Below are 14,064 nucleotides of genomic sequence, written 5' to 3'. Positions count from 1 at the left end.
TTCACCCATCGTACTCTTGTGGCACAATAATTAAAAACATCATGTTAGCTGCCAATAAAAATATTTTTGTGATTTGGTAATTATTTCCAATGCTTGTGCTCCCCCCAGTTGCCTTCCTGTTTTATAATGTATAAAGTTAATCTTGATGATGGAAAAATAAATAAGTAGCAGGGAAGACTGGAAATCTTCCAATCACAAGGGCTGCTGGATTGGAAGCAACAGCCAATCTATCCCACCACATCTTCTAGGTGGTCAGTCTTTCCTCCCTCTTAGAGATGCTTTTAATATTCATAACAGCTGTGGAATGAAGCATTGTGCATGAAAAGAAACCAGCATAAAGTCTTTATGTTACTCCATCAAACCAAAACTACTTTGCATTGAGTTACAAAGTGCAAACTCTAACCAATTTCCCAGATGGATTTAATTTCAACCTGACCTACTGCCAAGTGAAATAAATTTCCCCACTATTAGAAATCCACCCCATTCTTTCCATGCCATGAGCACAAGGACCTGCACACATAAGCAGCTCACCTCGGTTGCATAATATAGGCATAAATCTACTACCCCTACTCACTTGAATAGTTTCTTTGGGATGACCCGTAGGCAAGCCAGATTTGGTCTACAATATAGATTTTAATATTTAGGAAATTGAGGGCTTCAGAATACATAAATGTTCATGTGCTGTACATGATAATCGTTATAAACATTTTTAATAAAAAAGTCAATATACAACAATTTTTCTCTATTTAAGTTTAGTTCTAGATAACATTGCAGGTACTAGAGAAGCCAATTATTAAACACATCTAAAATGTCTAGGTAAAAACTTGATTAAAAATATGCACCATATATTTTATGCTGTAATTTTGGCATACTTTAAGTAAGTTGTTCAAGGGCATTGATTTGGCTTAGAGAATCATGCAACAAAATACAGAAGAACAGAAGAGCACACTTTCAAACATTTACAGAAGTAAAACAGATAATGTTAGCAGTTTAGCCACTGCCTGTACATACTAGCACCAAGTCATTATTCACTGGGGTCATCTGTACTACCCATATAAGAAAAACACTGCAAGAACAACTGCACTCTATTTTTAAGTGCAGAAATGTTTGTTCATATTAAAGCTTAGGAGAGCAGTGGAGAAAGGGACAGGCAGTGTATTAAATTACTCAGCTGAGCATTTGTTTTCCTCTCTGTCTTTTACCATTCTCCACAAGGACTTTTTTGACAGCCACGCAAAATAATTGCCAAAAGGCAAACGTATAAAATCTTGATTTGACCCATTTTATGTTGCTTTTTTGCCCTCTCATGTTTGCAGGCAGATCTAATACTGCAAATAATGTTATGTTAGAAAAACATGTCATGTAATTCCTGAAGAATCAAAGAAACTGGATTTTTTTCTTTTAGTGGGTTTTGTGTCCTTTATCATAGGAACATATCAATTAAACAAGTAACTGAAGCAATTCTACCAGTACACCTACAACTTTAGATTATGGTAGCAGGAATAATGTATAAAAATTGTGATCCAGTTAAAAAGTTTCACTCAGCTTCCAGCATGCCCATTACCAGATGGCTGATTAGTCAGAGTGCAAATAAATAGTACGACCTACTAATAAGAAGAGCATTCCAGCAAACAAAGCAAAAAATATTCCTATAGGAGCCAGTATGAAAGACCAGCCATAGCGCACATGAACAGTAAAATCTGGACAATCCTTTTTCTTCATGTTCTCGTAGTTTTCCAAATCAGCCATTGCCTGGACCCAGATGACATACATCACGACCACCAATGAAAATATGATGCCTGAAAAAGAAACATCAATAGTGTAATGATAAGAAGTATGGAATAAATAATCGGTGTATTTACTGAATATGCTAGCATCCCATCAAAGATCAAGGCCCTCTTTGTTAGGCACTGTCAGCTGTCCTCAGACATCTGTTGCCTAAAGTTGTGCTGAACCATATTAACTTCTCTCGTTCCTGAATTGCACTGACGCATGCACAAGCCTACCAGCTAAAGGGAAAAGATGCTGTCAATTCTATTGGACCATTCAAAGTGACCAAAAAGAAAAGATGCATGTTTAAGGCCTGAGTTCAGCAGGTCAGCTACTATTTTGTACTTGCTCCCCTGAGGACAGTAAGAAGGAGAAATCTTTCTGTCTCATAAGTTCTGGAATTGCTTCCCTGCATAGCTCCTCTGCAAGATATGAATAGTGTGAACAAGGAAAGGAGATCCTTGCATCTTCCTGTCTGTTTGTAAATCCAAGTTAAGGCATACTGCAACACTGCTCATGGTAAAATGCATAGTTTTAGGATGACTATTTCCTCTTTTCACTGGGACAGTCCTGGCCTAAACACCTATCTCTTTTGTTCAAACACTTCTGTACCATTTTCAGTGGGACATTTCAGACAGGTGTTTAATGAGGGACTGCCCCAACAAAAGTGGCACTGTTTCACCTATGCAGACAAGGTTCTTTGGGTAGATGTGATATCTTTTATTAGATCAAATAAATAGTTGGAAAAAAGTGTTCTTTGCAAGCTTTCGGGCACAAATGTCCTTCTTCAGACATACAGAAAGTCTGTTGGTGTTTGTGTGCTTTCACATATACACATACACATGCACACACAGACACATTCCTCTCTCCAGTATGCTGCATTCCCCCAAATGCATACTGGACAGCACACTTAGCTGATACCAAAGCTTGGAGACAACTAAGTATGCCAGAGAGTGCATGGAGCAGAATGTCTCATTTTGAGACTCAGGAAATATAGTCGCCCTACATATTTTAGAATGTACTCCATTCTACTGGAGTCTACTTGATCATTTTATGATGCATCATGCTGAATGTTCTTTAGCTACCCAAAACAATGGGACAGCTACATGAAAAAAAATTAATCAGTACATCAGTATTTTCATCAGATTGGGCATAACAGTTTCCTGAAAATAACTACCATAAGATATAGGACTGGAAGGGACCTTCTGGGTCATTTAGTCCTCTGTGGCTGCGGGCAACCGCATAATAAACATTTTTTCAAAAAGACCACAACATCCATCCAGCCCCTTCCTCACACCACAAGGCACAAAGCACCCCTTCCCCCACCAACATTAGGATCTTTTGTGCCAAAAATTTGGGCTAAACAGTGGGCTAAAGGAAGACAGCAAAGACAAATGGTGGTTTTCCAGCCACCGTTTTGGAAAGCCGTTGGACTGTTAACACACATACGTACTTGCAGCACACCCCTCCAACAACGTTATTGATCACATAGCCACTACATTAATATTCCAGAACGAGTGTTGCTTGATATACCAGCTGCCTCCCCTAGTACTCCATGTTATTTCAGTGGAATGCTGATATGTCAGATGTTCAGCCTTGCAACGTAGATGGTAGAGCAGAGCAATAGAATCAGCTGTGGTACTAGGAGCCAGATTTTTTGCTTACCAGCATTCCCACTTAAGACAACGAGAGTGCTGGGTGCAGTCAAACGCTCACAGCCACAGAGGTGACAGCTGCCAAGAAATAATCTTTACCCACTCACCCCCACTCCTCATATGCCACATCCCAACAAAAAAATTGCATATGGTTGCAGTTAGAGCAGTCCTGGAAGCACACCCCAGGCAGGGAATCTGAGAGCCACCCTGGGCAAGTTCCAAAAATGCAACCAGACTGTATTCTATGCAAGCAGCATGTGCAGAGCAGGAGATTGGGTGGGGCTAGTTTCTCAGAGGTGGTCTCAGGATTGCTACAGAAGAGGTGTAGGCATACCTTATATTCCAAAATTAGGGCTAGGTATTCAGATATTCAAATATAATGAGGATAACTGACATCAAATATCAATTCCAAGATGGGTATGTATCTCTGTAATACAAAAAAACCCAGTTTTGGGTGGCACTTCTTAGTAAAACTGGGTCTACAGATTGTAGAAGAAAAAGCAGGGGAGTGGGAGCCACAGGCTTCTGAGTTCTAACAGCAACTCTGCCAGTTATTTCTGGTGACATTGGGCAGTTATGGCATTTTTGCCAGAATGTATTCAAATTCTGAGTACGATAATTGAGTTATTTTGCTACAAGATGTCAAGGGGTGGAGTACTCACAACTTTCTTTGACTTCAGCTGGAGTGGGTGATGCCCAATAAATCTGAAAATCATGCTAGAAATCTTTGGAGAGTTTTAATCAGAATAGAATCGTAGAAAATGAGGGTTGGAAGGGACCTCAGGAAGTCATCTAGTCCAAGGCCCTGCTCAAAGCAGGACCAGCCACAACTAGATTATCCCAGCAAAAGTTTTGTCTAACCATGTCTTGAAAACCTCCAAGGATGGAGCTTCCACCACCTCTCTGGGTAACCTGTTCCAGTGCTTTATTATACTTCTAGTGAGAAAATTCTTCCCAATAGCTAACCTAAACTTCCCTTGTTGCAACTTAAGACCATTTCTCCTTGTTCTGTCATCTGCCACCACTGAGAACAGCCTAGCTCCATCCATCCTCTTTCAAACACTCGTTCAGTAGTTGAAGGCTGCAATTAAATCCCCACTCAGTCTTCTCATCTTTAGACTAAATAAACACAGGTCCCCCAGCCTCTCCTCAGAAGTCATATCCCCCAGCCCCACCATTTCTGTTGCCCTCCATTAGACTCTCTCCATTTTGTCCACATCCTTTCTGTAGTAGGGGGCCCAAAACTGAACACAGTACTCCAGATGTGGACTCATCAGCGCTGAATAGAGGGGAATAATCTTTTCCCTGGACCTACTGGCAACACACTGTCAATGCCCTGTCTGTCCAGGGGCTATTTAGCTACCTCATGGGTTTTCTGAGATTCTTAAATGTCTGTGGACCTTTTGAATAGCGGGATGTTCTTAAAAATTTTAAAGGTTTTCCAAGTCAGAATTATATTACCAGAATGAGGTAACATACTAGTGAAAACTGGAGGCGAGTGATTTTGGACTGATAACTTGATTTGCCAGGCCTCCAGCAATGAAGTTAACTGTTTGAAAGACATTAAATATAAAAAGCCTAAAACAAACCAAACCATATTTTGGACTCATTAGTTGACCCAAATTCAAAGACTTAAGATAATAATGCACTGACATTTTTATTGGAATTTATTTTGCAAACTTACTGTCTTTACACTTTGACCATCATGATTATCTGTAATGAAGTCATTCTCAATCACTTTCAGGTTATGAATACTAGATTTTGAAGCCTGCCAAAAAAAAGCTAGTATGGTTACCTTGAAGCATAATTAAGACTTAAAATCCCAAAGTAGCTGCAATCTTAAGGAGGCAGAAGAGATGCATTATAAGTGAGGCAGACACATTGTCTGACTGTGAAATACATGTTCAAGAGTATATATATATTTTAAGTGCTTGAGTTCACAACAAAGTCAACCCTCTCCCCCATCCCAACTCTAAATGGCATAAATTCAATTCTGAAAATATTTTACCCAACTAAAATGTTACACACACCCAATATTGATGGAATTTAGTACTGAAGTTATACTAAATATCAGTATTAATGAACTACTCACCCAGAAAATTCACCCAGAGGATGGAAGCAGGATGGCCATCATAGAGGACATTCCAGTTTTCTGCTACTCTGGCCTCTATTGATATGAAACCCAATGCCTTTATGTCCTCCATTTTTCTCTGCAAGAGAAAAATGGAGGACATAAAGGTGCCGGGTTTCATATCAATAAAGGACAGAGGACAACTGGACTGCCCTCTATGATAGCCGCCCTAGATGGAAGCCACTCCCCTATGGATAGGCAACACAGTGTCTAGGCTCCATTAAAACTCTTTAAAAGAAGGTTTAAGAAGGACTTAAAAGGCACAAGGGCTTTAGGCAGGATCTTTGCAGAAGGGCAGATTTCACTTCAAACAAAATATCAGACTGGTGACATATGAGCTTTCGTCATAAAAACAAATAAAAGTTATCCATCTTCATGTATCTGTACTTATCTCAGTCTCTAACGCACTTTGCAGACACAAGCTAGATAACAATACTAGTGAGAATTTCTGCCATAAACCCAGCTAATTCCTGGAATGTTCCATGGCATGCAGTGGCCCTCTTGCCTCTACTAATCACGTGGGAGAGTCCATTGCAGAAGTCAGCAAAACCTAACATGGAAAGCAAAGAGGCAGGACAATCTTGTGTTGTGAGATGTTCAAGGATTCCTGCACTGAAGTTAAAAAACCTGAACAATAAACGTGTCAAGAGCAGAAAAGAACATGCTTAATTCTCTGACAAGTTCAAAAAACTTCATTACCAAGAATCCTGATTTTCTCTGATAAAAAAAAAAATCCCCAATATTCAGGTTAAAAAAAGTTACCCAAAATCCACGTTTTCCCATGAGTAAAATGAAATGTCACTAGCACACATACATACAGAGTGGTGTTTCATTTTCATCACAGAAAAATGTGGATTTTGGGTTACTTTTTTAAACCTGAAAATTAAGGATTTTTTTTTTAGTCAGAGAAAATAAAAATTGTTATCAGAGAAACCCAGGATCCCTGTTCATTACCTACACCAAACACATGGTGATACAGAGAAGAGGAATTGTGGATTTACTGAATGGGCAATTGACTCTTGACCATTTATCTAAAGGAAGACAGACTCAAAAACAATTAATTTCCTAACATGCAACATAAAAATATTTTTTTAACACAGGACATAAACAAGAATATAAATAAAAATAACGTCACATACGATAATGTCATCTCAGGATTTATATAGCAAAGTGCTTAATCTCCAGATAAAAGGCACCATCTAAGTGTGAGTTTACCTGATTATCTCCATTTTCTAGAAGACAAAATGATTTATAGAATGACCAGAGTTAGATTTTCAAAGGCTCTCAGCACCCTCCTATTGCTGCTGACAGTGAGCCTTTTAGGGGCATTCTGAAAACCACACCAAAGTGATTTGTTCAAAGTTACAGAGCAAATCAACAGCAAACCAAAAAATAAAACAAAAAGTCTTCTGATTTTCAGTTCTACAGCTCTGAGAGCAAAACCACACAATCTTCTGCCATATTCAAGGGACTGTCTTAGCCAGTTGATGAAGCATGTATACAGGAGCACGCATAAATGCAACAGGCGGGGTTTCTCACCAGATAGGACTCTATCATTTAACTTAAAGGTCCCAAGTGCATATCTCTGAGAGAAGCAAAATGCAGGCAGGTGCTTCCAGGGCTTAAGGGGTCTGATGCTGAGTGGAAATTCCCAAGGTATGCAGGGCCCCTCACCCCCTGGAGCACCTGCCTGGGGCAGTGACAGAATGTAAGCAGCTGCGAGCTGCCAAGTCTCTCCCACCACAAAGCAAAGAGACATCCAGCACTAAACAGCAGCACAAATTAATACCACCTTTGTCATGGCCACAAATTTTGGGCATTTGTGGTACAGCAAGGGGCATGGACCTATCTTTTTGTTTGGCCTTTGTGCCACCAAAAAAAATTGTATGGTCGCACAGGGCAACAAAAGGAGATGTCTCTCTCCACCCTTAGTACATCAGATACAGGGAGCATACAGGGAATATGATAACTTTTTAAGGCAGTTCCTCTACAACAGGGGTGGCCAACCTGCAGCTCCGTAGCCACATGTGGCTCTTCAGAAGTTAACATGTGTCTCCTTGAATCTTTGCACAAGCACATGGTGACCAGCTTCTACTTGGACCAATAATTCCATTTTGAAGCTGGTCACCGTGTGTTTGTGCAAAGATTCAAGAAGATGCATATTAGCCTCTGAAGAGCCGTATGTGGCTATGGAGCTGCAGGTTGGCCACCCCTGCTCTACAAGATAATAAGAAAAAACAAACTATGATGAGTATTTGAAATTTCTAAGAGGCAAATTAATCAGAATTGCTCAAAACATGCATTTGAAGTCTGATCTGAAGTTAATTCACTGATGTAAATCTTGTATATGTGAGAGAAGAACTAGGCCTTTATTTCTTAAGAATACTTGTTTAGATAAAGAGAATTATACTTGCAGGGAATTGTAAAGTAATTTGCTCCTCCATATTTCTATACTCACACATTTTCATCATTAGCTTGTCTGTCTCCTTCAAAATATTAGTCATGCCTATAAAAGTCAACAAAACTTCCATTTCAAGTATAAGTGAAATGTCAGCTCACTATGAAGGAAAATATACTAAGATGAATATATTTGTTTTGGGAAATCTGGTCCTGTCCCCCATATGCTGACTTGCTATTGAAAATGTCATGAACCCTCAATTTGCCCAACTTTCAATTTATAATGACCAACGTGAAAAAGAAATCACACAATTCCATCAAATACTTTTAGAAACATTTAGTGCGGTGCTATATTTCTACATTTTAAGATGTTAGACCTCTTGTGAAGGGATGGGTGTCCACTTGCCCTTGCCTTTAAGTAAGCATGGAATAAAACAGCAATTGCATGCATCAGGAATGATGGGAAAAATTATTTCCAGAGCATAAAATATGTCTGAGAGAGATTAGGATAAATAAATACTTTCCCCCCCGCCTTTTCCTTTCCATTCCGCATTTTTTTAAGAACCCACATGTTTGATACACAGCACTGTGCAGTGTGATAAGACACGTACTCCTCTGAGGTCACTCTTTTCTGTCACAAGCATTTATTCTTTTGAATTTCTTTCAAACAAATACTTTTGCATATTACAGGGGGGAAAAAAGAATGCAGAACCTTTAGAAATGCATTCAAGAGGCAGTTTGTTGGCCTTTAGCACTTATTCTTACCATGCAGAAATGCCTTTTACTTGTCAATGGTAGATGTCTGTTTATAGCATGAATCTTTCACTATATAGACACAAAGACAACAGGTGCTAGACAAATGATGAGACTCCTTTGGTTGTGCTTAAAAGTTCTGAAGTTCTCCAATTTGTAGAGAACTTTTTTTATAAGCCAGTTTTTGTTTTCTCGCTTAGCTCACAGATATCCCTCCCACTTTGACCTCTGTCCTCCTGGCTCTTAGGACTTTAGTGTCAGGCAGTAAGGGTCCTATTCAGCTCTTGAATATGCACATGGGATTCTTTTTAGTGTAACAGGAGCCTGCATGTACATCTGAGAGCAAAATGTGCTGTAAGTCAGTACCTAGAATACAGACATCATTCCCTTCATTCTATCAGCAAAAAAGGGGGGTGGAGGGGAATCCTAAATACCTTCTTAATCTTAGGCTCCCACAGGAGGCCTGATCATGCAACTTACTATGAACCTGTTGGTGGCTTGTGAGTCTCATCAATTCTCACTTAAGTCCACGGGAGCTGACAGCTCTAAGGAGATCCCAGGAGGTGCACAGCACCTTGAAGTATTAGGCTTATGGTAATTATGGGTTTTACTAAGACTTCCCTCATAATTAAATTATTATAGAATCACAGAGAAGTAGGGCTGGAAGGAACCTATGGAGGACATCTAGTTCAACCCCTTGCTGTAGGCAGGACCATCCTTATCCAAACCATCCCTAGCAAATCCTTGTCTAACCGATTACTAAAACTACAGTCAACCCTGTCACACAGACTTGAAGTATAGCACCCTAGCCTCACCAAGGTAAAGCAGGAGAACAAGGGTGGCCATTGTCCTGCTGCTGTAAGGGTTGTTAAAATACACTTGAGGTATCAAGGAAGAGAAAAACTCCCACAATGCATACCAAACTGAATATGGGGTAAAATTCCTTCCTGATCACTAATGTAACAACTGGTCTGCCCCTGAGTAAAAGGACAAGATCCTTTATCTGGGAATATCCAGGTTTAGTCCCAGCAGGAGCACTAGCACACTCCAGTCAAATCCCTCAGTTTTGGCTGCAGCCAACACCCAAAGTCTCTGAAGAAAGCAAAAAAAAAAAAAGATGAATCCCCTGACCAGAGGCATAATAAGCAGGATTTGCATCATGGGAGAATCCTGTGGGAGTGTAGGAGGGTGCACCCAGTTACTACTACAAAAGCAATACTGTGGAGCTGCTTCTGCTACTGGGGCACAGAGTTTTTGGGGATGGAGAGCATGTCTGGTACATCTCCTAAGTTGGTGCTTGCTTTTCCACCCCAGTTATGTTACTGGCCCTCACATGTGTAGCAACAGGAGGGGGTAAGAAATTGCTTACTTTCTGGTCCCATGTGACAACTAACAAAGCCAAAAGCTTGGAAACTACCCAGAGTATAGCTTAGGCATGCCTACTCCTAGATCATCACTCACCAATATTTATGAAACTTCTTCTTGAACACCTTGAGTGATAAAGATTTTGCAACTTCCCTTGGCATCTTATTCCACTGCTTCACTGATCTGACATTAAAGAAGTTTTTTCCTGCTATGCAATCTAAACCTGCTTTGCTGCAACTTCACCATATCCTGCCCCCTGCAGCAAGTGAAAAAAGGTGTTTTTCCTCTTCTTTATGGTAACCTTCCAGAAATTTAAAGGCTGCTGTCATGTCCTCTTCAAGCACCTTCTCTGCAAGCTGAACATGCCAATTTCCTTTAGCCTTTCCTCATCTAGCTTGCCTTACAAGTCCTTTATCACTTTTGTCTCCCACCTCTGGACTCTAACTTCTCCATATCCTTTAAAAACTGTGAGCCCAAAACTGCATACGGTACTCTAGATGAGGCCTAATCAGTGCTGAGTGAAGAGGCACGATAACTTCCTGTGTCTTGCACCTAATAATCCAACTGACACAACCCAAAACCACATTCCTCTTTTGTGCCATCCAACTGCAGACTTATATTGCATCTGTGATCCTACATGTCAATTAGTTCCTTCTCCATATTACTGCCATCCAGCCAGTTGTCCCCCATTATTGGGTATATCCGCTCACAGAAAAAGTAACCATAATGCTGCTTACCACCTGTGGAATTGAAGCCTTTGTTGCTGTATCCATTACAATGCTGCAGGAGCTGAGTCAGCACACTCAGCATACTTCCTTAAGCATCCAACAGTCATCAAACCTCCTTCCATAGAAGTGCACAGAAGATGGTATATACAAGCAAACACATGCACTTGGGGTAGAAACCTGTTTTGCTTTACATGCTCAAATGAGAGTTATGCAGCTAGATAACTGCCATTTGTGGCATGTATGCAGAGTTTGCAATCTGATTCCACAGGCAGCATGGACACACTTCCCTAGACTCTAAAACAGGTATATTAATAGTTAAGATACTAACCTATATGCAAGTTCTTATGCACAATGTGTTGGAGCAAACATCTGCATACACTAGTCCCTTATATATTAAATGTTAAAGGAACTTAAACTTTCTTTAACAAAGATCTGTACCACTTTACTAGCTGCTGCTATATCTTTTATTGTTCCCACATGATCCATCTAGCCAATTACCCCGTCTCACTTTTGGAGATCTGTGGGATGGTATATTGTGTGCTTCCGTGTTTTAGGGGCAACAGGACAGAAGGCATGAAGTAGCAACATTTTGTTGGTATAACTATACAATAATGTACACGTAGCATGAGCAACCAATGGGTTTGGAACATAAGCCCAAGTACCAAGTTAACTGGCATGATGGTAATAGTCATCAGGGAGGCACTCACGGAAGGGGAGGGGACTGAAGCAGCACTCAGGGAGAGAGTCAGGCATCAGGGGCTCAGTGTGTAGCAAATGCTGCCTTAAAGGGTTTGGCCTTGCAAGAATTGCAAGGGCAGATGCCATAGAGTTCAGTGTTATCATACCCCAGTGGTGATGGGATTCAGCAGCACTGGGGAACACAGTGACAGATTATTACAGTGGCATTATCTCATACTTTGGACTTACCTTGTGGCACAGTTGCTAAAAAGGACAGCCACCACTGCAAGAGTGTCTACATGTGGCAAGCCATAACTACTATACAGACTGAAGGAAGATCACAGGTTTGAGACCAGTTATCAATGTCCCTACTCATTTTGAAATCAATAAAATTACTCAGAGAATAAGGTACTACACATTATGGGCAAGGGCTGCAAAATCTGACCCTTGTTCATCAGGAGCCTGAGAAGCATGAGCGGTGACGTGGTGCACACATTCTCCTTCCTGATCTGAGCCCTGCAACAGGGGGAACAGAGATGGCATCTCGTGATGGATACCTTTGGGTCTAAGCGTTCCTCGCTGTCCACTTGGATATTGCTGTATACTGAAATATTATACCACTGAAAACTGGGTTACTGCATGCTCAAAACACTGTAACAAAAAGGCAGCACACGTAGATACGGTTCTATGAAAAATTACAATGAAACCATAGAGACATAATTGAGGCAGGGAAGAGAATGAATGCATTACCCATCAAGCGCTTTGGATAGAAACTGTGTATTAAATATACAAACTGAGTATTCAAATTAAACTTCCCTGCAGCACCCTATAAATGATTATGAGGCTTATTCAGTTAAATATAATTATATACACTGAGCGCTTTGGAAGGAAGTTGCTAGATAAGTACTAAGTACCGTTGTAATAATTCTATCTTTGTAATATGTACTGTAATATTTATCCATTATTTTCCTTTCTGGAGGCCTTCATGACCGAATATAATACAGTAGACATTAACCTCAAAGTATGTTGTGCTGGTTTTAGGGACTGCTCAGTAAAATTATTTTTAATTGGAGAATATAAAAGTATAGACATTTAATATCTGGATATTTTGTGATCTAAAAACTGAAACTAAGCCAGTTATTAATTAAATAGGTCATTCTTAATAAACAGATGAAATCATAAACCTAAACAGATCAATGGGATTTTTTACACTGACTTCAGCAAGCCCAGGCTTTAAATATTTTTCCTTTTTATTTGTGAGGTTTTAAAATCACATTTCTTATATCACCTTTTTAATACCATTTTAAAAGTGCCAATCCAGATTAATTTACCAACTGTCAATGCCAATACTATCACTGTTTACTTCCCACTTAAGTTCAAGTATATGCTTGACTTGAGAAAAATGGGTAAATCAGGAATTACAGTTTTCAGAAGAACTGGTAGTTTAAAAAAACAAACAAATTTAAAACAAGGGAAAAAATTGAAATAAATCCTGGTCCTGAAGGTTACTTTAGCAATATCATAATCTAATTTGTTACTGAAAAGACATCTCCAAGTGTTTCCTATGTTGATAAGAACCCTCCCTCCTGTAAAACAGTAGGTTATGTATGATGTACAACTAAACTAGAATCCAGTATTATAGCAAATCTTACCCTTGATGATAGCCTCAAATGAATAAAATACAGGTAATACCCTTTCAAATTTTCTTGTCATATTCTGACTATGTATTGACCTTGAGTTCTATATATTATATTTATAAGGTTACAAGCTTTTGTGTCTTTCTACATACTGTATTTTCTATCACTGAGCAGCTATAGAAACTAGTTAGAACAACCAGTTCATTTAAAAATATTCATACTGAAAGATTTTCAGTGTTGTTACACATCAGAATTTTTAACATGAAGTAACTTCCTCAACTCTCAGTAGATGATAGAATTAGGAGGAGATGACGGAAGGGTTATATTAGGAGTGGTGAGAAACACTGAAATAAAGGTGTTTCCTGTTCTGTACAGGTCATCCTGAATGCTGCCAGGAACCTGTCCTCTACTGCTATCACTTTCTCCTGGTAAATAGACCTGGATTTTGTCACATATTATGGCTTTTGTCATCACCAGTCACTGTATATGATTATTATTAATCAGCCACATTGCAGAATCTCAGGGGCAACACAATCATTACTGCAAACATAACTTAAACCAAGGCATCAAGACCAAGTCTCTGACCCCATCCTCATTAAAAAATTGGGTGACTGTGGCATTGATGCCTACACAGTCAGATGGTTGCAGATTGGCTGAAGGGTTGTACTCAGAGGGTGGTGGTGGACGGGTCATATCCGACCTGGGGGGAAGTGGGCAGCGGAGTCCCCCAGGGCTCGGTCCTGGGGCCTACGCTGTTCAATCTCTTTATCAACGATTTGGACGACAGGGTGAAAAACACCCTGTTTAAATTCGCTCATGATACCAAAATTTGGGGTGAGGTGAGCATGCTAGTAGGGAGGGAAAGACTGCAGCAAGACTTGAATAGGTTGCAGGGGTGGGCTAGCAAAAACAGGATGCGTTTCAATGCTGACAAGTGCAGGGTGCTGCAC

General features: G+C 39.9%; 1 protein-coding gene across 2 annotated transcripts in view; it reads right to left on the bottom strand.

Annotated features, from left to right (window-relative positions):
- Positions 1 to 693: 693 nt before the first annotated feature.
- Positions 694 to 14,064, bottom strand: part of TMEM182 (transmembrane protein 182) — a 47,218-nt gene continuing 33,847 nt past the window's right edge. For both annotated transcript variants that reach the window (XM_019529571.1, XM_019529570.1), the window contains exon 5: positions 694 to 1,799. In XM_019529571.1, coding sequence (XP_019385116.1) covers positions 1,576 to 1,799 — 224 coding nt within the window. In that variant the 3' untranslated portion in view covers positions 694 to 1,575. The remainder of the gene's footprint in view (positions 1,800 to 14,064) is intronic.

This window comes from Crocodylus porosus, unplaced genomic scaffold, assembly GCF_001723895.1.
Source record: "Crocodylus porosus isolate Cpor-Errol unplaced genomic scaffold, CroPor_comp1, whole genome shotgun sequence".
Taxonomy (NCBI): domain Eukaryota; kingdom Metazoa; phylum Chordata; order Crocodylia; family Crocodylidae; genus Crocodylus; species Crocodylus porosus.
The sequence above is the reverse complement of the archived record's forward strand: the minus strand, read 5'-3'. Positions and strand labels throughout refer to the sequence as shown.